Raw genomic sequence first — 25,267 nt, 5'->3', positions numbered from 1 at the left:
GAGAAGCTCTCCAAAGCTTCTGGAAGCTCTTCCAAAGCTTCTGGAGAAGCTCTTCCAAAGCTTCTGGAGAAGCTCTTCCAAAGCTTCTGGAGAAGCTCTTCCAAAGCTTCTAGAGAAGTTCTTCCAAAGCCCTGAAGAAGCTCTTCCAAAGTTTCTGGAGAAGCTTCCAGCTTCTGGAGAAGCTTCTGGAGAAGCCTTCCAAAGCTTCTGGAGAAGCTCTTCCAGCTTCTGGAGAAGCTCTTCCAAAGCTTCTGGAGAAGCTCCAAAGCTTCTGGAGAAGCTCTTCCAAAGCTCTGGAGGAGCCTTCCAGCTTCTGAGAAGCTCTTCCAAAGCTTCTGGAGAAGCTCTTCCAAAGCTTCTGGAGAAGCTTCCAAAGCTTCTGGAGAAGCTTCCAAAGCTTCTGAGAAGCTCCAAAGCTTCTGGAGAAGCTCTTCCAAAGCTTCTGGAGAAGCTCTTCCAAAGCTTCTGGAGAAGCTCTTCAAGCTTCTGCAGAAGTGTTCCAAAGCTTCTGGAGAAGCAAAGCTTCTGGAGAAGCTCTTCAAAGCTTCTGAGAAGCTCTTCAAAGCTTCTGGAGAAGCTCTTTCAAAGCTTCTGGAGAAGCTCTTTCAAAGCTTCTGGAGAAGCTCTTTCAAAGCTTCTGGAGAAGCTCTTTCAAAGCTTCTGGAGAAGCTCTTTCAAAGCTTCTGGAGAAGCTCTTTCAAAGCTTCTGGAGATGCTCTTTCAAAGCTTCTGGAGAAGCTCTTTCAAAGCTTCTGGAGAAGCTCTTTCAAAGCTCTTTCAAAGCTTCTGGAGAAGTTCTTTCAAAGCTTCTGGAAAAACTCTTTCAAAGCTTCTGGAGAAGCTCTTTCAAAGCTTCTGGAGAAGCTCTTCAAAGCTTCTGGAGAAGCTCTTTCAAAGCTTCTGGAGAAGTTCTTTCAAAGCTTCTGGAGAAGCTTTTTAAAAGCTGGAGAAGCTCTTTCAAAGTTTCTGGAAAAGCTCTACCAAAGGTTCTGGAGAAGCTCTTCCAAAACTTATGGAGAAGCTCTTCCAAAACTTCTGGAGAAGCTCTTCCAAAGCTTTTGTAGTAGTTCTTTCAAAACTTCTAGAGAAGTTCTTTCAAAGCATCTGAAGAAGCTCTTCCAAAGCTTTTCAAAGCTTTTGGAGAAGTTCTCCCAAGTTTCTGGAGAAGCTTTTTCCTAGCTTCTGTAGATTCTTTTTCAAAACATTCATAGCTTCTGGAGAATCGCCTTTAAAATTTTCTTGGGAAGTTTCTTCAAAGATTCTGGAGATGCTCTGTCAAAGATTTTGGAGATGCTGCATGCTAATAAACATCGTTCATTAACATGCAACATATATTTATGAGCTTTCAGAGTTATCTCATATGTCAAAATCACAAGTTATAAATTTTACAGAACACCCTTATCAGAAAACTTCGTGACAACGAAAGTGCTTCCAATAGCAGTGAAAAGTGCGCCTTTAGCCTCCGACGGATGACACCATGTCAAGCTTCATTATCAATCTCTTTCCAACGGTACCAAGTCTTCATCGTTGTCGGCCTTCCCCATCGATGGTTAACGTCCCGATTGAACGGAGCCAATCGATGGGTTGACTTGACTTCCTTCTATTGGAAAGACAACTTGCGGGCTGTCGGCATGCCAGCGGTTAGCCTAAGGTCCGACACAGATAACGACGACACCACCGGCAACGACGAAGTTGTTGATGATAGTAATAAATTGTAAACATGCCAAGGTAAACCACAGGCCTTTTTCGATCGTTAGTTAGACGGAACGGGGGGTGGTTCTTTGCGAGTACTTACCTCCCACCAGCACCACCGACATCAGGTTAATCGAGACGCCGTAGTTGGTTTCGTGATTTAGTCCTTTCAGGTAGACTTCTTCCTTGTGGTCATCAACTCGAGCTATCAACCGGGCCCCGTGCACGTCTATCCGCACCTGGAAGTGTTGGGTGGAGAGAAAGAGTGTTATCGCTTCGATCTAAAACCGGAGGAATTATGTGAGGGTGTGGACACCAAATTGCTACGATTACAGGAGAGATAGCTATGTGGTCATTAAAGGATGCGGTCTGGAAGAATGTAGTGTGTTTGTTGAAACACTGTTTACTCATCACATACAGAGTTGATTGGATTAGAATTTGAAATGTTTTGAGTTGAATTTCGGTCATAATTCCATTTTGACTGACAATGAAATCCCACCGCAGTGGATGGGCGCTGTCAGAATCCGAGGGAGAAGAATATTTCTCCAGGGACAGCAAAAGCTTATTCATACACGAACATGGGTGCGCATAAACAATTAGGTGTGCCGCTGGTAAGTTTTCACCAGGGAATCTCGTGTAGGACGTGACTTTGGTTCACTTCAGGGCAGCGTTTCTCAAATGGTTGAAATATGCACATTGTTGAAAATTTGTTGCAATTGCAAATCATTAAGAAATTGATGATTACGCTTGAATTTGATTCTCATTTCGCACAGTATGACACTACTCATGTATAAGTAAATTAAACTAATAAAAGCCTTTAATGCTCTTACAATTGCAAACCACCGCAGTGATATTCACAACAATGCCACCCGTTTTTGAGGTAGGTTCTCGGGCATTGACTGCCAGCAGTGTAAATACTCACCATAACGCTGTGCCACTCGTCCCGGTTGAGGCCCTCGCCGACAGTCACGCTGGTCGAGTGGTTGCCAAACACGTGCACCACCTTCAGCTGGCCCTTCTCCACGATGACGTAGAGCGCGTACGGGTCGAGCTTGACACCGGCCGGGGTCTTCACGTTGTGATACACCAGCAGTCCGTGCGGCAGTCGGGTGCGGAATTGGAATGATATTTCACGGCATAATCTGGAAATTTAATTAAACAAAATTTATGAGATTTGTGTCCTTGTGTGTCCATTTGTCCGCTGGTACTGGGTGAGGGAGGGCCCCAGGGGGGGGGGAGGGGAGACCACTGCCGTACGTGGCGGATTGGTTTCGGACTCGGGTGGACAGCAATGAACTGAACCGATTTCCACCGGAAAGGGGTTTGGTTTTGGTCATTTGGATGGAACGACCAATGAATTATGATTTCGGATGTTTATGTTTAGGGACAAAAGAGCTGTTATTCGGAAACTAATCAGTGGGAATATCTGGTGGTCTTTGGGAAATAGTGAACATCGCTTGGGGCAAACTAATTTGGGGGATTTCCCCACGTTTATGTGGGCTCCCATGTATTGGTAAACTTTTGAATAGAGAGATCCGTGGTTTAGCTTGATTTTATTGTAATGTGTAATTGGTTGGTCAGCAAATTAATTTTATGGCAATCAGATTGAGGATAATATAAAAAAAATACAAACGCGGACCAAAAAAATTTTTTTTTTCAATTTAGTTGTGATTAATTATTATTGAGAGTCTTAGAGTCTTTCAACTCTTTAATTATTGTAGGTATGCAAAGATATGCTAATATGAATTTCGACAAAATGTTTCCTTTTCCTTAACCCTATTTTAAAGACATCATTCGCGGAGGTTTGTTAAACTGAAGTTTCGACTACACAAAAAGAAAAACAAAATGTCGTTCCCACCGTTCGGTAGATTAAAGTCGTTCCCACCGTTCGGTAGCTAAAGTATGTCATCACAAAAATAAAAATCAAATTTCTTTTCATTGCTCTGTTTTTGATGGGATGGAAATGGGAGCTATGAGGTGAAGTGCCGAACCGTTCCCCTATTGTTGGCATCGTGTAACCTAACGAAAAAGTTTCCTTCAGTAGCATTAGTTTGCCTCGGAACAGGGTGCATAAAAGCTCTTGCAGAAGATTTGAACACTTAGTTACGCGAAAAAGCCGCCTGCTTCAGATTCTACTTTTGGAAACGTGGTGCAAGTAGTGGCCTTCATAAGGGGAGTTCTAAAAATCGATTTATGTTTCAACTCGAGTGGCAAGCTCTCTTCGCTTATGTGGTCGGGTTTGGGGATCTGACGATCAACTATTTAGCACAACCTTTTTTTTTTTTTTTTTTGTGTCTTTATTAAGGAGACTTTCAGCCCGAGGCTGGCTCGTCTCCGATTTTAGCACAACCTCACACAACCCTACTTCATCGAGCGCAGATGCTGATAAAGTAAGTGTGTAGAAGTCAGACAATACATATGAGAGAGTTAGTTCTGAAAATGGTTTGCGAGAGTTCGGCCACGTCCCTGGTGCTGGAAATTTGGTTTCAATGGGAGAAGCGGTCAATAATGTTGCATCTGGTCGGATCTGATGTTCAGGAGATTTTCGAACATCTTCCTGGGGTAAATGATGTCCCACACGTAGTATCGGATCCTCCGTATTTTAATGTGGCGATTCAAAAGCTTGATGAGCATTTTGAACCTTTGTGCAGACGTAATTACGAGCGCCATTTATTCCGGCAGATCAGTCAGAACCAAGAAGAGAGGTTTGCTGATTTCGTTCTTCGCCTCTGTATTCAGGCGAAACGATGCGAGTTTGACCGTTATGATATGAGAGAGGCAGATGATAGAATAATAGAACAGAATGTAGAAAGATGTAGATCTACGGATTTGAAGCGACAGATTTTGGAAAAGGACTTGATTGTTGACGAAATTTTGACTCTCGGTACAACTTTGGCAGCTGTTCAACAACAGGTACGTAACTTGGGCGGCAGATTACAGATACAACACTGCCGTCGAATGTTTCGAAAGTTTCTAAGGTACCGTTCAAGGCTGGTGAGTCACGCGGCTTGCAAAGAAAGAATTTTGATAGAGCCTGTTTTGCGTGCGGCCGTAGAGGACACTTGAAAGGCGACAGTATGTGTCGTGCGAAGAACGCTAAATGTCTAAAATGCGGAGAAGTGGGCCATTTTATTAACAGATGTTTGAAGCGGCCACATCCAAATCCCTCAATAACTGGACCACCCCCACATAAACGTATTCGCTGTGTGAACGAAGATGACAATGAGCCGGAAAAGGTATTTTTGCAATGAGACGGAATACTTTCGAGTTTATCGTTGGTGGCATCGGAATTCCCATGATCATTAACTCGGGAGCCGACGCGAACATAATCGATGAGGCAACATGGGCTAAAGCCAAGGACTTGGGTATTACCGTTAAATCCTTTTCGAATGAAGTTGATAGAAAACTGATGGGTTACGCTACTAAAGAGACATTGAAGATGAAATACATGTTTCAAGCCGAAATTCAAGCCGGAACTAACACGACTGAAGCAAAGTTCTACAATGTTGAACAAGGGAAATACAACCTTCTAGGAGATACCACTGCTAAGGAACTCAAAGTTTTACAAGTAGGCTACAACATTGCAAGAGTGGACAATCAGAAGCAGATCCCGTTTCCAAAAATCAAAGGAATTCTAGTTGAGATTCCAATCGATAAGTCGGTGCAACCCATTCAGCAAAGCAACCGCCGTACTCCCATTGCTCTTGAAGATAAGATTCACAAAAAGCTGCAAGATCTACTTGAAACAGATATTATTGAGAAGGTAAACGGACCATCAGCTTGGGTGTCGCCGGTCGTGCCTATTTTGAAGCGATCAGGAGAGCTAAGATTATGTGTGGACATGAGACGGGCCAACCAGGCGGTTATGCGCGAGACTCACCCCCGCTGATCGAAGAGCTTTTGGGAAGTGTTGAGGGGGCAGTAAGATTCTCCAAGCTTGACGTGAAAGAAGCATATCACCAGCTGGAGATTTCAAAGGAATCGCGAGTAATTACAACCTTCATTACGAAGTACGTCCTCTTCAGGTAAAATGGTTGAAATTTTCTTTATTTCTCTTGATTTTCATTTTATTGAAGAATAAAGGATTGAATATATGTGGTTGTATTCTTTCTTGATTCCCAGGTATAAACGTCTGATGTTTGGCATCAGTTGTGCACCGGAGCTTTTTCAGAAAGTGATCAGAAAGTTGTGGCAGAGCTGGAAGGGATTGTAGTGTATCTCGATGATTGCTTAGTATCGGGGCGTTCACAAGAAGAACACGACCGGAGGTTGAATGCTCTTTTGAGTCGTTTTGAGGACTATGGAGTGTTATTAAATTGGGACAAGTGTGTATTTAATGTTGAGCGTTTGGAATGTTTGGGTCATGATTTATCGACTATTGGAGTAAAACCGGTGGAAAGCAGGATTTTGGCCTTACAACAATTTCGAGAGCCAGCGAACCTTTCTGAATTACGAAGTTTCCTCGGTCTCACCACGTATATGGGAAGGTTTATTCCACACTTGACAACTAAAACAGATCCTCTTAGAAACTTGCTGCGAGGTGATAAGAAATTCAGTTGGACAGTATCTCACCAAAAAGCTTTCGAAGACATTAAACGAGCGGTGGTAGATATCAAACATTTAGGGTTCTTCAGTCCTCGAGATACTACGATCTTGGTTGCGGATGCTAGTCCAACAGGTTTGGTAGCCGTTCTGCTGCAACAAGATAAGACAGGGGATCGTCGCATAATTTCATACGCAAGCAAGGCACTGACGGACTTGGGGCGAAAATACTTTCAGACCGAACGCGAAGCGCTCGCGTTGGTATGGGCCGTTGACCGCTTTAAGCTGTATTTGCAAGGTACAAAATTCAAGTTGGTGACAGACTGCAAGCCACTCCAGTTTTTATTCAGCCCACGCTCCAAGCCCTGTATGAGAATCGAACGCTAGGTACTACGTCTACAGTCCTACAGCTATGAGATTGTTCACGAACCTGGAGCAACGAATCTAGCCGATGGTCTTTCTAGATTGGCAGTGTTGGAGCCAAACCCTTTTGATTTGGAAGGTGAGGTTAACATTCGTTTCATGACTGGAAATGTTACACCGATAGCAGTAACTGTGCAGGAAATACGTGAGGAAACAAAGAAGGATGAGACAATCGTTGAAGTTTGCCAGGCTCTTGATAATGGTAATTGGACCGAAAAATCTAAATGCTATACTGCCGCTAACCGCAAGTCGAGCACATCTGTATATGGAGCCTAGACCTGTTCACCGTTTTCAAAAGTATTCCAGATTCAAAGTGCCACCCCTCTATTTCAATGAGTATCTTACATGGAGTCTCCTGACCAATTTTCAGCCAAATCCATGAAGATTTAGAGGTGCATCAAACGAGATTTGTGATTTTTAAGACTTTTTCGTAGAAATGTCGTCTGAATGCATCAATTTAACTCCACATAATGAAAGGATTAGTCGTTGATAGCTTCTTTAGACTATTATCTACCACTTTGTCATTGATACTAGGATGTTTAGAGGGCTTATTCTATGGCTTTTTATTAGATTTAGCTGAAAAAAATGCCTGAAAACCAGAAAAATAATTTTAGGTGCTTCTGGTGGTAGTATAAATTTTTAATATGTGCCCAATTCAATTTTTCCTTTCATTTCCTTCGAGTGTTGCGGAAGTTTTGTCCATACATCACTTTATTCTGAAAAATAAGCTTCGGCATGTAATAATGCAGTTTTCATGAAATACTCAACATTTGAATAGGGTAGTCAAGCAAGACCATTCCCCCCATGCTAAAACAAAGTTGACCATGATTTATGAGCAATGTCATCCACTATTTTCGACCCACTGGTATGGATCTAGAGTGGGCTATGTGGTAGTGTCAGGGCCTGCAGATCAAAAGGTCCACGGTTCGTTAAAAAAAAATTATTTATCAAGCCAGGTGGCTAATTCCATTTTGTCGATAATCTGTCGCGGTCGGAAACATACTTCAAATTGAACGTGATAAAAAAATCTTGTAAAGTTTAAAAAACATCTTGATTTATTGGTTATCCTTTCCTTAGTTATTGGACCACACTCATGGCACAAACAAAACCGGGGGGAAATGCTTATCTAATCTTCCGGTCAATGTCATCATATAGTGCATATACTCCTGTATATATACGATTGTGATGCATCACCAGTGCTACGATGTGCACGTATTACCTGGCAATCTAACTGCATTGATTGTCTGCCTTTTCAGAATTCCCAATAAAATTCCGTTGAAATATCACAAATGATGGTAATTGTTTGTGGAAAGGGAAAGAAAAGTGCAGTGGGTACTGGCCAAGTTCCCCTGGCGGTGCTAAAATGATAAGCGGAACAATGTCTAATTTCATTTAAATCTTTTAGTATCGTTAGTGATTAGCACACGTTATTATTTTATGTGGGGGCAAGCATGGAACATATTTTTTCAACGCGGGTGTCAGGCGGCTGACCCATGCTCGACCAAAATAGTAAAATTTAGCTAGAATATTTTAATTTTGTTTGATTGTTTGCTATTGAATTTTATATCAGAAATCGCGAAAATACTTGAAATAAAACTTTGTAAAATGTTTAGTATAATTATCTTTAAAAGGCATGGTTTGATTTTTGTATTCGATGAACCTAGAAGAATCGTTTTGCTCACTGAGCAGAAAGTACAAATTTGGTAAATTTAGATTTGTTCAACGGATATTTGTTGATAGATTGAGGTTAAGAAATCGTCTGTAAATTATTTAAAGAATAAACTGTAAATAAAATTGATATTAGCATGCTCTTTCGACAGCCGGCTGACAAGAGTTTAAATAAAAACAGGTAAACAACATAGTCTGTGGGTCGAATTGCCAGCTTGAGGCAAACCTCCATGACCTACCTTACCCTACCAAACCACCAACTCCGTAGAACTTATGAGGGCGTCGCCAAGTCGGGGCCTCTCGTTAAGTAAGTTCTACATCAACATTTCCTTTCCTATCCCTAGTTACGGTAAAGATGGGCGTGGCCGGGAGTAGTAATCCTCATGCTTATGCCATTTTTATCTTAGATTGGAATCAAGGGTAACTCCCCACCTTGATTTCCGATAGCAATCTGGATAAGGATTCCATAAGAAACATGAGTATCACTAGTGTCCAATCTACGAAGTATACCGTAACAACGCTAACGCTAACGCTAACGCTAACGCTAACGCTAACGCACACTCATGGCACAAACAAAACCTGATCGATCCCTCCCATTAACAAACCATTACTTCACAATTGATGACTGCAATGATGGACATGAACTTATTATAATCTCAATCAGTGAAAGTTGTTTGAAATTAGTCAGTGGCATGAGTGATGCAAAAACTAGGACAGGGTATAGAATCAATCACATTCAAATATAGTTAACGTCCCCAAAAGGTCATTGAAAACATGGCATTTTCCATAAGACTTGACAAGAAAAAATCTTTATCTACTCGGCGCCTCGAACCGTGGACCTCTTGATCTGCAGGCCCTGACACTGCCACATAGCCCACTCTAGATCCATACCAGTGGGTCGAAAATAGTGGATGACATTGCTCATAAATCATGGTCAACTTTGTTTTAGCATGGGGGGAATGGTCTTGCTTGACTACCCTATTCAAATGTTGAGTATTTCATGAAAACTGCATTATTACATGCCGAAGCTTATTTTTCAGAATAAAGTGATGTATGGACGAAACTTCCGCAACACTCGAAGGAAATGAAAGGAAAAATTGAATTGGGCACATATTGAAAATTTATACTACCCCCAGAAGCACCTAAAATTATTTTTCTGGTTTTCAGGCATTTTTTTCAGCTAAATCTAATAAAAAGTCATAGAATAAGCCCTCTAAACATCCTAGTATCAATGACAAAGTGGTAGATAATAGTCTAAAGAAGCTATCAACGACTAATCCTTTCATTATGTGGAGTTAAATTGATGCATTCAGACGACATTTCTACGAAAACGTCTGAAAAATCACAATTCTCGTTTGATGCACCTCTAAATCTCCATGGATTTGGCTGAAAATTGGTCAGAAGACTCCATTTAACATACTCATTGAAATAGAGGGGTGGCACTTTGAATCTGGAATACTTTTGAAAATGGTGAACAGATCTAGGCTCCATATACAGATGTGCTCGACTTGCGGTTAGCGGCAGTATAAGCCATATGCAATGGAACTCTGCAGTTTCTCTGATATGCTATTGAGAGGTGAAAGAATTATTGTCCCCTGTTCAGTCCAACCGAAGGTGCTTGAGTTAGCACACGAAGGCCATCCCGGCATTGTAGTTATGAAGAGAAGATTAAGGCAAAAAGTGTGGTGGGCGTCAATGGATAAAGAAGTAGAAGCTTTCGTGAAACGCTGCAAGGATTGTACGATAGTGTCTTCGCTAGGACCACCTGAGCCATTGATACAGACAAAGATGCCGGATAAACCGTGGTGCCATATTGCAATAGATTTTATGGGACCTCTACCGTCAGGGCATAATTTGCTAGTTCTGGTAGACTATTTCAGCAGATTTGTGGAAGTAGTAGTGATGAAAGAAACAACGGCGACACTTACAATACAAGCATTGCACGAAACATTTTGCAGATATGGTATTCCAGAGTCATTGAAGTCGGATAATGGTCCACAGTTTGTCAGTGAAGCATTGACACAGCTCTGTAAAGGTTTCGGAATTCATTTGCGAAAATCGACTCCCTATTGGCCTCAGGCCAATGGTGAAGTTGAGCGAGATAATGGGGCGTTGAAGAAACGGTTGCAGATCAGTCAAGAAAATCCGAAGTCGGATTGGAAATGGGACCTGAGAATGTACCTTCTCATGTATAATTCGACGCCGCATTCAACAACTGGAGTAGCACCTTCTGCATTAATGTTCGGAAGAGTTTTGCGAGACAAGTTACCGTCACTTCCGGGCATTGGATTGAAGGCGCCAGAAGAGGCACGTGACAAAGATCAAGAGCGGAAGTTGAAACAAGGAGATTATGCAGACAAGCTTCGTCAGGCGGAACCTAGCTCGCTGAAAGAAGGTGACATAATGGTCGCCAAAAGAACGTTGAAGGAAAACAAATTATAGAGCAATTTCGGACCTGAAGAATTTGTCATCAAGAAGCGAAACGGATCGAATGTTACGATTGAGTCAACCGAAACAGGAAGGACGTTTCATCGTAACGTATCCCATCTTAAGCCGTTACTACGACCTCAAACCATAGAAGAAGACTTGAAGGTAGGAGATCAAAACGAATCGATGGAAGCTCAGAATGATCGAGAACATATCGTACAGGAAAAATCATCCACCGAGCAACACCGACCCAAGCGCGAGGTGAAACGACCAAGTTATCTGCAAGACTTCGATGTTGGTAGAGTTCAAGACTAGTAAGAACAAGTGGGAATGTAGAGTCGACAACGGGGTGCATATAGTTATAACGGGGTGCATAATGCCATAGAGAATACTATCTGCGAGTAGTACATACACTTTGATACACGTTTATATTATACACTAATACAAGTGAGCATTGGTAAGATATCTAGAGAACTACGAATAAAGAAGTTACTTTTTGTGAGACTGTAGATCGAAGCACACCCGTTTCATTTTTTGGGTATCCGATATTACAATCTCCAGTGAATATTTTGAAGGGTTTCTCGCGGAAGAATAGCTTTTGGGCATTCCAACCCTAGAAACATTTTGGTTACTCTCGAAGAGTAAATTATGATCTTCAAGAGCATTATAAAACCTAAAATGTTACTTGGGAAAGGCTTTTTCTTGGATATTCCAAAATGCTTCCTTTGTAAATTCCAAAAAAAAATCCGTTGAAGTATGACATAGTAGAATATGCAGTCCTTTGGGAAATTTTCCTGCTCAACACAGAAGAATTTTCTGGTAAAATCCATGATAGTTTTAAGCCGTAGCTCAGTCTTTTACTTTAGTGAAATTCATTAAATTTTTAAGGAGAAATGCAAGAGATTATATCGGTAAATTCTTGCAAAAAAAACCGGAACATCCTAAAAAATTCAAACAAGTGAACTTCGCACGAAGCTGCTGTATAAATCGCTTTTAAAACACATAAAATCGAAAAGTCTACGTAGACTTTTGGTATACCCCCCGTCCCCCTTCGTAGACTAAAGTAGACTTTTTCGAAACCCCTCCCCCCCTCAAGAATCTACGTGGTTTATGGACAGCCCCAAAGAAGGAGGGAGGAAAAATAAGGTAAGAAAGGAAAGGAAAAAGAAGAATGAAGATGAACAGAGGAAGAAAAAAGAACAAAAAACAAAGAAAGAAGAAGGAAGATGGAAGCAGGAAAAAGCAGGACGAAGGATGAATGAAGAAGGAGAGAAGACACAAGGATGTAAAAAAAAGAGAAAGAAGCAAGTAACAGGAAATGTAAAAATAGAGAAGAAATAAGGAACAAAGAAGAAAGAAATAATTGAAAAAGAAGGAAGAAAAAAGGAGTAAAATAAGAAACAAAGAAGGAAGAAAGGAGGAAGAAAGAAGGAATAAAAGAAGAAGGAAAAAATAAGAGATGAAGAAGGATGAAAGAAGAAACAAGGAAGAGAGAAGCAAAAAAGAATAAATGAATGAAGAAGGTAGAAATAAAAAAAAAAACAAGCAGCGGGAAAGGAAACAAGAAGAAAGAAAGAAAGAATGAAGAAAAGAGAAGAAAGAAAGAAGGAAGAAAAGAGGATAAAATAATGAAACAAGAAGTAAGAAGGAAAAACGGAGGAAGAAAGAATGAAGAAAGACCGAAGAAAGAAATAAATAAGAAAGAAGGTAGAAAGAAAAAAGAAACAAAAATAAAAAAGGCAGAAGAAAGTAAGAAAAAAAAGAAGAAAGAAAGAAGTTAGAATGAAGAAAGAAGTTAAAAGGAAAGTAGAAGAAGGAAACATGAAAGAAGGAAGACTCAAGGAAACAAAAAAATAAGGTAGACAGAAGAAGCAAGTAACAAGGAAGGACGAAAGAAAGATGGGGGAAATGAAAAATAAAGAAGGGAGAAATAAGGAAGGAAAAAGGAATAAAGAAGGAAGAAAGAAGGAAGAAATAAAGAAGAAAGAAGGAAGAAGAAGGGAGAAAGAAGGAAGAAAAATGAATAAAAAATGAAGAAAGAAGAAAGAAGGAAGAAAAACGGAAGAAAGAAAGAAGGAAGAAAGAAGGAAGAAAAACTGTTTCCTGAAAAACTGAAAAAAGAAAGAAAGAAGGGAGGAAGAAGGAAGAAAGAGAGTAGAAAAAAGAGTTAGAAATAAGTAAGATGAAATATGGAAGGAAGAAAGAAGTAAGAAAGAAAGACGAAGAATGGAAGGAAAGAAGCATATGAAGTAAGAAGGAAGAAGGAAAAAAGAAAAAATAAGGAAAAAACCATTTTAATTCACCGACTACTGATACTGCCTTTCTCGGATTTAGTCAAGACACTAACCATATATGGGGCTTATATGTTTCGATGTACCATTTTCTTTATAACTTTTAAACGCAACGGTCGATCGTTATCAAATTCAATAGTGATCAACAAGTCCCCTGACGAATAAAATTTGCGGCGTGAAAATCGGTTAAAGATTACTATACGAAAAGTTGTCTAATGTTTTTCTTAGCTTTTGTGCACACACATACACACACATACACACATACATACACACGGACAGACAGACATGTGCTCACTTCGTCGAGCTGAGTCGATTGGTATATAACACTATAGGTCTCCGAGGCTTCTATAAAAAGTTCGTTTCCGGAGTGAAATGATAGCCTCTCAGTGCAACTTCGTTGTACGAGATAGGCAAAAAGGTTAAAAGGGAGACAAAATATAAAGAAGGAAGAAAAAAGAAGGGTCTTTCTTCATTTCGACCTTTTGACGCAGTTTTTTTCTGTTTCGACCTTTTGTCCCTTCGACCTTTTGACCTTCGACTTTTTGTCTTTTGACCTTCAACCTTTTGTCTTTTGACCTTCCACCTTTTGTCTTTTGACCTTCGGCCTTTTGTCCTACAACCTCGAAACTCTTTGGAAATTAACAAATTAAACATCAAACGCCAATTCCAGCGCTTAAAGAGGGAAATAAAATTTTATTAGCAGATGGCGAAAAGGCTCAAAAACTTGATCAGCAGTTCGAGAGTGCCCATAATTTTAGTCTAGGTCTCACTAGTCCAATTGAGGATCAGGTTACACGGAGCTTCAAAGACATCCTCAATCAAGAGAATGTTTTCGACTCTTCGTTGGGAACTAATTTGGATGAAGTGAGATCTATTACTAAAAAAATTAAAATATGAAAGCCCCGGGTGATGATGGTATTTTCTACATACTTATCAAAAAACTTCCTGAGAGCTCTTTATCCCTTTTTGGTTAATTTATTTAACAAATGTTTTCAATTGGCATACTTCCCAGATAAATGGAAAAACGCCAAAGTTGTTCCAATTTTGAAGCCGGACAAAAATCCAGCTGAGGCTTCTAGTTATCGCCCAATCAGTTTGCTTTCTTCAATAAGACAACTGTTTGAAAAGATTATTTTAAATAGAATGATTGTTCATATTAATGACAATTCTATTTTTGCTGATGAGCAATTTGGTTTTCGCCATGGGCATTAGGGTGGTTCAAAAAATCGATTTTGCTCCACAGTGCTCATCTGATTCTTTACCATGTTCTGAGTGTCCTCTGAAAATTTGAGCTCATTTGGATTAAAACTGATTTAGCACAAGCCGTTTCAAGTTTGCATGCAAATTAATATGGGGAAATTTATTTTTTCATTATATTGTTAATGACGCTTCCCCATTATGCGCAGGTTAAAAGAAAACCTACACAGCTAAAAGCAATACTCAACAGCTTTCACCCAACGAAAACCGCATGTTGATTACTCGCCCCAATAATTAGTAATCGATTTTAAGACAGATTGCGAATCTTTAGTCATGATCGTTAAACTTCTTTGAGGGCATCACTGAAATGTGCAGTGGAACATAATAGCCTGAATTTGTGTGTGCTATCTTTCGCGCCACGAGCAGCAATGTTGCCTGTTGAGGAGTTATACAATTAGCTCCAGAAAACTACGGTATAAGTTAAATTCGATTACTAATTATTGGGGCGATTAATCAACATGCGATTTTCGTTGGATGAAAGCTGTTGGGTATTCCTTTTAGCTGTGTAGGTTTTTTTAACCTGCGCTTAATGGGGAAGCGTCATTAACAGTATAATGAAAAAATAAATTTCCCCATACTAATTTGCATGCAAACTTGAAACGGCTTGTGCTAAATCAGTTTTGATCCAAATGAGCTCAAATTTTCAGAGGACACTCAGAACATGGTAAAGAACCAGAAGAGCACTGTGGAGCAAAATCGATTTTTTGAACCACCCTAATGGGCATTCAACCACTCATCAGTTATTAAAAGTTACGAACTTCATTCGGCTCAACAAATCTGAAGGATATTCGACTGGAGTTGCTCTTCTTGATATAGAGAAAGCATTTGATAGTGTTTGGCATGAAGGTTTGATTGTAAAATTGATTAATCTTAATTTTCCTCTGTATATTATTAAACTAATACAAAATTATTTATCAGATCGCTCACTGCAGGTAAACTATCAGAACTCTAAATCCGATAGATTACCTGTAAGAGCTGGTGTTCCCCAAGGCAGCATACTGGGGCCCATATTGTATAACATTTTTACTTCTGACTTACCTGATTTACCACCAGGGTGTCAAAAATCTTTGTTTGCAGATGACACGGGCCTTTCAGCCAAAGGGCGAAGCCTTCGTGTCATTTGTAGTAGATTGCAAAAAAGTTTGGATATTTTCTCCACTTACTTGCAAAAATGGAAAATTTCCCAGAATGCTTCCAAAACTCAGCTTATAATTTTCCCACATAAATAAGCCGAGAACTTCTTATTTGAAACCTTCTAGCAGACATATTGTCACTATGAATGGGGTTCCAATTAATTGGTGTAGGGAAGCCAAATATTTAGGACTTCTGTTGGACCAAAAATTAACTTTTAAAAATCGCATTGAAGGCCTTCAAGCCAAATGTAACAAATGAATCATTTGTTTGAGAAACTGCGTAAGTCCATTTTACACTATTTCGAGAAAACAATAAAGAACTGTTTTTGAACAAATTTGCACCGAATCTTTCGATTTCTTCTATACAGATCAATAGTTTTTAGCAGAACTCAACACCCTGGGACATTTTCAGTGCAAAAAATGTAAGCAGTACTCCACAATTGCTCTTCAAAGTACGTGGGCATATGTAGTTTCTCAAACAAACGAAAAAAAATTAATTCAATCCTGAAAAAAAAAAAATTTTCGTATTTTTTGCCAGAATACGTATTTTTGGACGAGCATTCAGAATATATAAAAATCTCATTTTGGCCAAAAATGTTACATATGCAGTTTCTCAAACAAACGGTTCATGTTATATGCTGTGCCAATATGGACTATTTGCTGCAATACCAGAAAAAAGGCACTCCAGATGAATCAAAATAAAATTTTGAAAATGATTCTGAAGTTGCCTCCGTAGTATAGTACCAATGAATTTCATAGAATTTCTAATATGGAGACATTGCAACAAATGTCCAATAAAGTAATTTTCAATTTTAGACAAAAATCGTTGCAATCTTCTATTGCAACGATTAGCTCCTTATAGCCTGAGTATTAATTAGAATAGGTTTAGTTTAAGTTAAAAACATTGTAATTCCTACATGGTTCATTTCAACGAGAGGAAAAATCATAACTGCCAGAGGCAATTTAAATGTATTAATGATAACTAAAAATGTAACATAGCAAAAATAATGATGATATTGTCATGTTAACACGGAACACCTAGTCTAAGAGCTGAATGCATGTATTAGATAATTAGCAAATAAAATTAGTAAAGAAAATAAGCAATTGAAAATTTTCTACGAAACAAAAATAAATTATCACTTTTAAAAGCAAAACATGCAATTTAAAAAAATGAATTTTCAATGAAAAAATCAAGTTTCAAAAAAAAAAATACTTTTTCCACAAAAAATTACAAAACTTTCTGCAAAGCAATTATAGAATAGCAATAAAACTGAGCTTTTTTCCATAGATGATCCGTTCTTTAAAAGAGTTCATGGAGAATTTAATTAAGCTATTTTGGGTTGAAATGACTACACACTTACATCATTTCACAAATCACAAATCATGTTGCAAGCAAATCGGATGAGGCTAAGTACAAAAACGTGTGTCTCACATTTTTTTTGTACACACACACATACACATACATACATACATACACACATACAGACATTACCACAATTCATCGAACTGTGTCGATTGGTATATATGATCCCGTGTACGGAGGAACAGGCCGTTTTACCTTGCATGGAAGCAGACTACCTCGTGCAATTCAAACAGAGACTACGAGGTAGTCTGCTTCCATACGAAATAAAACGGCCTGTTCCTCCGTACACGGGACAAAACAAAGCTCTTAAATGAGACAAAACAAAATTTGCTCTTAACCGAGACAAAAACCTCCCAAACTCTTAATTGAGACAAAATGAAACGCCCCCTCAAACAAAACTCTTAATTGAGACAAAATACTACTAATCGCTCATTAGAAGAGAGATGAAAGTAAAACGAAGGGCATTCGCGTGTCACTTCGAACCTGTGTGGAAAATTCGGCTACATAAATTAAGTTAAAAAACAGGGTTACCCGTGGTACATGAATCTAACAAAAACAGTATATTAGAATCATATGAAAATTTATTGAAATTATACCAAGTAAAATGATCAAAGATCATGGAAAACCCCAAATAATCTTCCATTGGTCTATTCCTTCTTAGACTTCGAACGATAAGTGGAGAGATTATTCAAAGTCAAAATCGATATCGACATAGTGTTCAATTGTTGAAAATCCTATCCCGAGGGAGCACTCCAGAAGAGCCTTGCTCTTGGTCGTAGAGAGCTAAATTATGCACCGTTGTTGGCCGACGTTGTTGCTACCGGTCCATCAGTGCATGAATATGCCCATTCCTGCGGAAACAACCCATTACAAGCCGTTCGTACCTCCCCCAATTTCAACGCCATCGGACCCAGCACCCGTCCATATTTACCTTAATTGAAATGTTTGTATTGTTTCGCCGTCCATCTGGATGAACGTGTTGTTCTTGGCGAACATGAACGTTTTCTCGTAGCCGGTCTCCTTGAACGTGAGCTCCGAGCCCCGTAGTTCGTCCGGTACCGGCGCCAGCGTGCTGCTCGATGAGTATCGCTGCGACAGAACTTCCTGCGTCTGGGTTTGCACCGTTGTGGACGGGCTGTCGGTCGTTGTTAGCTGCTGCACCGGAGGCTGCGTTTCTGTTGCGTGCATTAGAAATTGATGAGAGTTGTGCTTGGTTGCGGAGGAGGGTTGTGTGCTTTCAGGTCGGCTTCGTCGGAACAAGACAGATGCGAGAGGCCAGAGCATTACGAAGTTACGCAAAGCTAATAATTCTCCGGCTGTGACAGTGGTTGAAAATTGGATTTAATCATAGCAAAAGTTTGTTGAATTTTGAATTTGATCATTTTGGATTTCAAGAAACAAAAACAAATTATTTTTCAATTACTAGACATTTAATGCACTTCGGAAATTCGATTATAGACTTTTTTGTCCACCAAAAAAAACCGTTCATTCCAATTTGATTTTTTTTTTAATTTGCTATCATTTAATTCCATTAACTGGCATGGAGTTCGTTTCAAAAAACCTACAGACATTTGATTTGAAACCACTGTGTGCAACCGGTTCCGGTTCCATTCCTGGAACTCACACGCTCCCTGGTGAAAAGTCGAATTGAAAAGCCTCCTTCCGGGAAAAACATCCCAGTTGACCGTTCGCATATTGGTCGTCCGCACATTGGCCGTATTCCGACGAAAGACAGTTACTACAGTGGCTGGATACTCACGTGTCTCATTAGTGCACTGCTGCATGCAGACCTCGTACGTTTCGAAATTGTTCTGCAGATTGCCTCCGCAGCCGCCCCAGGTGAACTGGGTGCAATTGTTGGCTGTCTGATCGAATCGGTATCGATTCTGGACGCCCTGGCAGGGACCCGGATCCGCCGGACCGGTGCATTTTTCTGCATTGTCGGAAGAAAACATCAAAAGATTAGAATTAAAATCGGTACAACTGAGACGTGATATTCAAAAGCAAAAAAAAAACAATCTAGCGCTAGAATCCAGAATGGGAATCAAAACTTCATACGATACACTATTCCTTCCTTGGGCGATTCGGAGATCGTTGGGATGGCCGATGCCGTGTGCGGAAGTGCGAGAATACTGATGACGGCAACTGCGATGGCAATGACTGACGTTCGGCAAGGACCTGAGGCAGCGACATGATGGGTTTGGTGCATTCTTTGGTAATTGACTAGTTTGAGGTTGGTTGAGACCGAGCTGAAATTGAAAGCAAAAAGCAAAGATTTCATTTTAGAATGATTATTGTTTTATGTTTGTGAAGATATACTTTATTAAGGCAATATTTAAACAATAATGTACAACTGCTAAAATACAGTTTGAAATTCAATAGAATATAGTACCAGGTCGTTTTAAAGTAAGATTCCCCTAAAACTGTATAAAAAAATCGGCTTCGGTTAACGTTTAAAAGATATGTTATTGAAAGCACAGTACTGTTTTAGAGGCCTTCAGTATGCGGTAATATGCGCGGCTGCAGAGCATACCAAAAGCATGCCAATGGTGATTTGGTTCGAATTTCGGAAATTTTATCGACTATCCAGGGCTTTGTAGAGTTATGGTATGGGACTTGTTGTCTTGGCGTCGATAACAGTCATTCGTCAGATATTAGGCTGCCAGCAGAATAAAAAATAATGCTCAGTTGATAATAATGATGATAATCTTACTTTATCATTTTAATTCAGGGGATGCAGCGTAGGAGCTTGGGTTACTTCTTATCTGAGGGAAGACGTGGCCAGACGTACTCAACTCTTAACTATTTCAAAAAGTTTTGTTCATTCGACCAATTCCGTCCATTTAATCAATCGCACTTATTCCACTAGTCATGACAAGGCAAATAATCAGGCCAGTAAATTAAGTCAGCTGACATATCTGGCCAGTGAACTGGAATGGTTGAATAACAGCCGTTTTATCAGCATAATTGATTTATTCGGCTGGACAGCTTATTTGGCATATTTATTCATTCAGCATGATAGATGATTTCGACACTGGTTTTAATCGGAGAGAGAATCGATTCATCAGGCTGTAATATAAGTTTATAGTAAAATTTTATTTAATATTACTACTTGCTTGTAACTTCGCAGGCGTCTATTCAACTGTGAGATTCATTGGGCTAGACAGAAGGTTCTCAATCTTTTTCTTGAGTGGCTCCTAGTGCCGTAGCCTGGATCCACAGCACCTTTGACGAGCCTTCATTTAACAAGAAAAATTTATAAAAAATCAATATTTGATATTTAGAGAACAATAAGTAAGAAACAAGTAAGTTTTGAAAGTTGAGCTTTAGATAATGGTCAATAATTACTCAGCGGTGTACAGACTGGCCCAGGATACAAAAAGTCGTCCGATTTTACGGGGCACCCCCCAGGATTTTGCCTTTGGGTAAGAAAATCATTCTCTGAAATTTATAGGCCTGATCGGTTGTGGCGCGCCATACTAGACTGGGTCACTCTAGTGTACACGAACAAGTACATGAGGGACATGTGGTTTTCACAGTATCCCTCCTATAATATTTTGAAATTCGGTGATCTATTTTTTAGAATTTGCAAAATATATAAGCGTCTAGAGCTTCTCAGAGTTCTTCACGGTCGTCTATAAAGTACATTACGTAAAGGGTTTTGAGAAACGATACATTTTATATAAAACTTTATATAGCTTTTGAACTCCTACTTGTCTATTTTGAATATTTGAATAGGGAACGTTGCTGTATGTAATGTATATTATTTTCTAATTTTACTTGTGTCTTAAGTACATTGGTATTTCACTTCAAAATCTCAGTAGTTACCCTCTCTTGATACGCTACCGTCGCCATCGTTGCGAATGAATTTTCTACAGCAATCACCTCCGACTACCGTAACCGCAACCGCTGCAACCATTACCGAATCATACTGGAGCAAAAAGAAGCACTCATCACGAAGCCACACACATTCATATTTGGCCGAATGCTGTTTGATCAAATAGTTGAAACTTGTTTTCTTATTAAGTGAAGTGAGATGTTCGAAGTGAATAGTGAACAGCGAGAACCGAGAAGTGAGAAATGCGATGTTCGAATAAATTACAGAGTAGTGAGAAGTGAGTAGTGGGAAACAGAAGTGAGTATTGAGTAGTGAGATGCATGCATTAACATGCGTGTAGTGGAAAGTAAGAAATGAGAAATGAGTGGTGAGAAATGAGTAGTGAGAAGTGAGATTGATAGTTGCGAAGTGAGAAGTACAATGTGAGTAGTGAGATAAACAGAAGCAAAGGGTGAGAAGCGAGAGATGGTAATTGGGAAGTGAGAAGCGAGATGTTGAGTAGTGAGAAATGAGTGGAGAGATATAAGACAGAAAGAAGAAAGACAGAAGAAAGAAGAAGAATGCGCCATATTAATCCACCCACAGTGAGATTTTTACCCTGCCTTGGTTATAAGGAAATATATCCAGACTCCAGTATTTAAAACGAGATAAAACTACTCAGCTTCCCACGGTGATTCACCGTGAAGGTGACAAAATAATTGCCTACCCAAAGGCGGATGTCATGGGTTGAGTGACAACACAACGAATGATAACGTACTGTACGTTTTGCTGCATATTCATAAGGCACTCTTCGGATTGAATAACTATTGTGATATGGTAGCTATCGTAACGCTGGTAGCATATATTGTACTCGTTATTTCCAGAGACCTCGATATTATTTAATCCAGAACTAACTAAATCAGTCATTGATCTGAACGAAACTTAATAGCGTTCAACAATAGCATTTATTTCGCACAATGGATGCATAATTTTGTAAAACTAATCTTGTTTAATACCTTAAAAATGAGTAAGATTTTTATGGTAGTAAATTTCAGAATTTTCACACATAAACACACGTGCATACCATTGGTATATTAGTACCTCAAAACATGCTCACATTTGCTATCTAGCTTCCACTGAAAAAAATTGAAATCCCTTTAAATTTTTACGTTTTTGCTTTTCTGACAAGATTTTTTGGTAGGCATGGTTCTATATGTTCCTCAAATAAAAGCATTTGTTTCTTTGAAACAAATAAGCATATTAAGCATATTTTCATATCATATCATTGGTTATAATTATATTTTTAATATTAAAGTGAATTTGTTCAAATACTATACATTTTATTTCGTAATTCAAGAGATTTATTGATAGATTAATACATAACGCGCCTGCGTAACGCATACAAAGTGAAATTATAGACACTTCCGAAGGAAGAGTCAAAAAGAAAGAAAGAAAGGATATTGTTTCTTGCATATCGTTCCTCGGTCTTCACTTCATTTACTACTTCCTTCTCACAACTCACTTCTCACTCCTCATTTCTCACATCTTACTACTAACTTCTTTCATCTCTTTTCACTTCTCACTTCACACTTCACCCTTCTCACTTCTCATTCTTCAATTTTTCTTTCTCACTTTTTTCTTATAACTTCTTATCTATTACTTCTGACTCTAACTTCTCACTTTCCACTTTTCACTACTACTGCGCATTTCGAATTTCTCACTTATCATTTTCCAATCTCTTTTACTCACTTCCTACTTCGTATCACTTATTACTTTTAACTTTTCATTTCTCACTTCTCCCTATTCAGTTTTTACTTAACACATCTCACTTTTCACTCACCATTTTTCTATTTTCACTTCTCACTTATTGCTTCTTATATCTCACTGACTTCTCATTTCTTTCTTATCACTTCTCACTTCTCACTTTTCATTATTCATTCCTTACTGTTACTTCTCACTTTTCACTTGCTACTTTTCACTTCTCTCTACTCACTCTGAATTTCTCCTTCTAACTTTTCACTTCGCACTCCACACTTGTCATTTCTCACTTCTTACTTCGAATTTATCACTACTCATTCACTTGTCATAAGACGAGTTAATACAATCCCATTGAATTCCACCACTTAATTGTATCTTGACAGATACGTATTTCGACCTCAACAGTAAGGCCGTCTTCAGTGTCTCGTACTTGACTCGTCTTGTCATTTCGCAGTTCCAACTTTTTATTTCTCACTTCTCACTTTTCATTTCTTACTTCTCGCCTATCACTTTTCACTTCCAACTTCAATTTAATGTGCATGTGAACTGATTCTGACAGGTTAAAATGCAATGAGAAATTACTTGAGAATATCGAGTAAGAATATTATCTAGGAGACGGAGGGAACGCGATATGCTAGATTCAAGGGACTTTTAATTTCATCGACTAAGGGAAAATATCCAGTTAAAGAACATCGAGTTAGCGAAAGTTCACTGTACTGTATTTTTGTTCGTCAACGCTAAGAATTGTAAAATTACAAATAGCTTTTCCGCATATTTTTTTTTATTGCTGCCAGCAATACATGATCGTTTATCATTTGCTGGTTAACCAGCAACATATTTTTTCAATTACTGAACATCAGCAAATAAACTGTCATTTTCATGAAAATCAAATTTGCTGGTTTAACAACAATTTACTTTGCTGGATTGATTGCTGGATTAACAGCACAAAAAACAGCAAGATTTTTTTTAAAGTTTTTCCCAAAACTTGCAATTCCTGTGTGTATAGACAGTAATTACGATTTTCTAGCAAGCAATTTCAGAATTTTCAAGAATTCCTGGGGAATTATATTCTGCCATTTTTTTTGTAAATAATTCTTCAGGAAATACAAACAAGATTTTTCCGAAAAAAATTTTGAGTACTTTTTGAAATTCCTACAGAAAGTCTTTTGAAAAATTATTTCAAGTATTCCTTCAAATACAAACGGAAATTTCTCCGGCAAGAATTCCTTCGACATGTCTTGAACAAAATTTTCCTTCTGTGGCTTCCCCAAAAAATCGCAGATAAATTCAAAGAAGTTAATAAAAGAAAATTTCGATTTTTTTTTTCCGTGGACTCCTTTACGAGTTCTTTCAGGAATTTCTTCAGAAATTCTTTTAGAAACTCCGTTGAGAATTCCTGTACGAATTCGTTAGAAATCAAAATAAAAATTCGTATATTCCTTCAGGAACAGTTGAAATTGTTTTAGGAATATCTTCGCCAAATTACTTTAGAAGAAATCCTTCCAAAATTCCATTAGGTAATCTTTCAAAACTTACGCCAGGAATTATTCGCCTGCTTTGAGTGTGCTTACAGCTGCACACTAGAAGTTAACTTTCTGAAATCAGTATGGCGAAAGGCATCTAAGGTTCGATTTCTTAAAATTAAGCACCTTCATCGAAAAAATATTTGGTAGGCGTAGTAGCGGACACCTTCCTACATAACCGGTACCAACTTGTTTTTCCTTATTTTGAGAGAACCCGCGTTAGATGTTTTTCGCCACACAAATTTCTGGCAGTTAAGTCATGCTGGCTATTTGCGCATATACGATAGCGTTTGGATGTGGAAGTGGCAGGTAGAAAATCAGCCACTGCCAATAATTCATTCCTTTTTACATTTGCAATCCATATATTTTTGGTTTATATTTTTGGCATAAAGTCTTAATTCCAGATTCAAAACAGGTTTTTTTACTACTGTCCGGATTTGTGCAAGAATTTTTGAAGGAATCCCTTACCAAATTCTTGTGAAAGTTTCTTAAGTAATTTCCTAATGAAATTCCGAAAAAATTCCAGTAGGTATTTCTTTAAAAATTCCATTGGCAATTTTTTCGTGGATGACTTTAATAGTTCTGCAGAAATGCTTTCAGAAATTCGTTGGAACAATATTTTCGAAAATTTATTCGGGTTGTTCTTTGTAAATTTGTTCCTGAAATACATTTTGAAACTCCTTCTGGAATTTCTTCCAACATTTCTCCACAAAATCCTTCAGAAATTCGTTCGGGTACTCCTCCAGGAATAGTTCATAAAATTCCCACAGTAGTTCATTTGAATATTCTTCCGTAGAATCTCCCGAAAGGCTTTTATAATAGCTCCAGAAATTCCTCTAGTAAAACAATGTAATATTCCTTTTCAAATTCCTGCAGGAATTATACCGGAAAGTTTGCTGAAATAATTCTTCCGGAAAATTATTAAAGAATCAAATAGAAAAATTTAAAGGAGTTTTCGGATTTTATAAGAAAGAATGTTCTAAGGCAATTCCTAAGGAATTTCGAAATGAATCTCTGAAAATCTAAAGAAATCCCTAGAAGATTTGCTAAAAAATGGAGGAATGACCGTAGGAATTCCTATAAGAATTGTCGAAAGAAGTCCTGGAGATCTGTAAAAATTTCGGAGGGAAATTTCGGAGGAATGCTAAGAATTTCTTCCTAGAGTTACCGAAGAAATTAATTAAGAAAGTACTAGTAGAGTTCCCTTGGGGCCCTCCTTAGCCGTGCGATAAGACGCGCGGCTACATAGCAAGACCATGCTTAGGGTGGCTGGATTCCCGGTGCCGGTCTAGGCAATTTTCGGATTGGAAATTGTCTCGACTTCCCTGGGCATAAAAGTATCATCGTGTTAGCCTCATGATATACGAATGCAA

General features: G+C 38.7%; 1 protein-coding gene across 6 annotated transcripts in view; it reads right to left on the bottom strand.

The window, feature by feature from the left end:
* Positions 1 to 25,267, bottom strand: part of LOC134218437 (axotactin-like) — a 285,251-nt gene that overhangs the window by 68,990 nt on the left and 190,994 nt on the right. For all 6 annotated transcript variants that reach the window (XM_062697425.1, XM_062697426.1, XM_062697424.1 and 3 more), the window contains 5 exons: positions 18,855 to 19,045; positions 18,556 to 18,729; positions 17,728 to 17,971; positions 2,615 to 2,834; positions 1,796 to 1,931 (listed from right to left, as the gene is read on the bottom strand). In XM_062697425.1, coding sequence (XP_062553409.1) covers positions 1,796 to 1,931; positions 2,615 to 2,834; positions 17,728 to 17,971; positions 18,556 to 18,729; positions 18,855 to 19,005 — 925 coding nt within the window. In that variant the 5' untranslated portion in view covers positions 19,006 to 19,045. The remainder of the gene's footprint in view (positions 1 to 1,795; positions 1,932 to 2,614; positions 2,835 to 17,727; positions 17,972 to 18,555; positions 18,730 to 18,854; positions 19,046 to 25,267) is intronic.

This window comes from Armigeres subalbatus, chromosome 2 (genome assembly GCF_024139115.2).
Source record: "Armigeres subalbatus isolate Guangzhou_Male chromosome 2, GZ_Asu_2, whole genome shotgun sequence".
In the NCBI taxonomy this organism is placed as follows: Eukaryota; Metazoa; Arthropoda; class Insecta; order Diptera; family Culicidae; genus Armigeres; species Armigeres subalbatus.
Note: the sequence above shows the minus strand (reverse complement) of the source record. Positions and strands in the feature narration are given on the sequence as shown.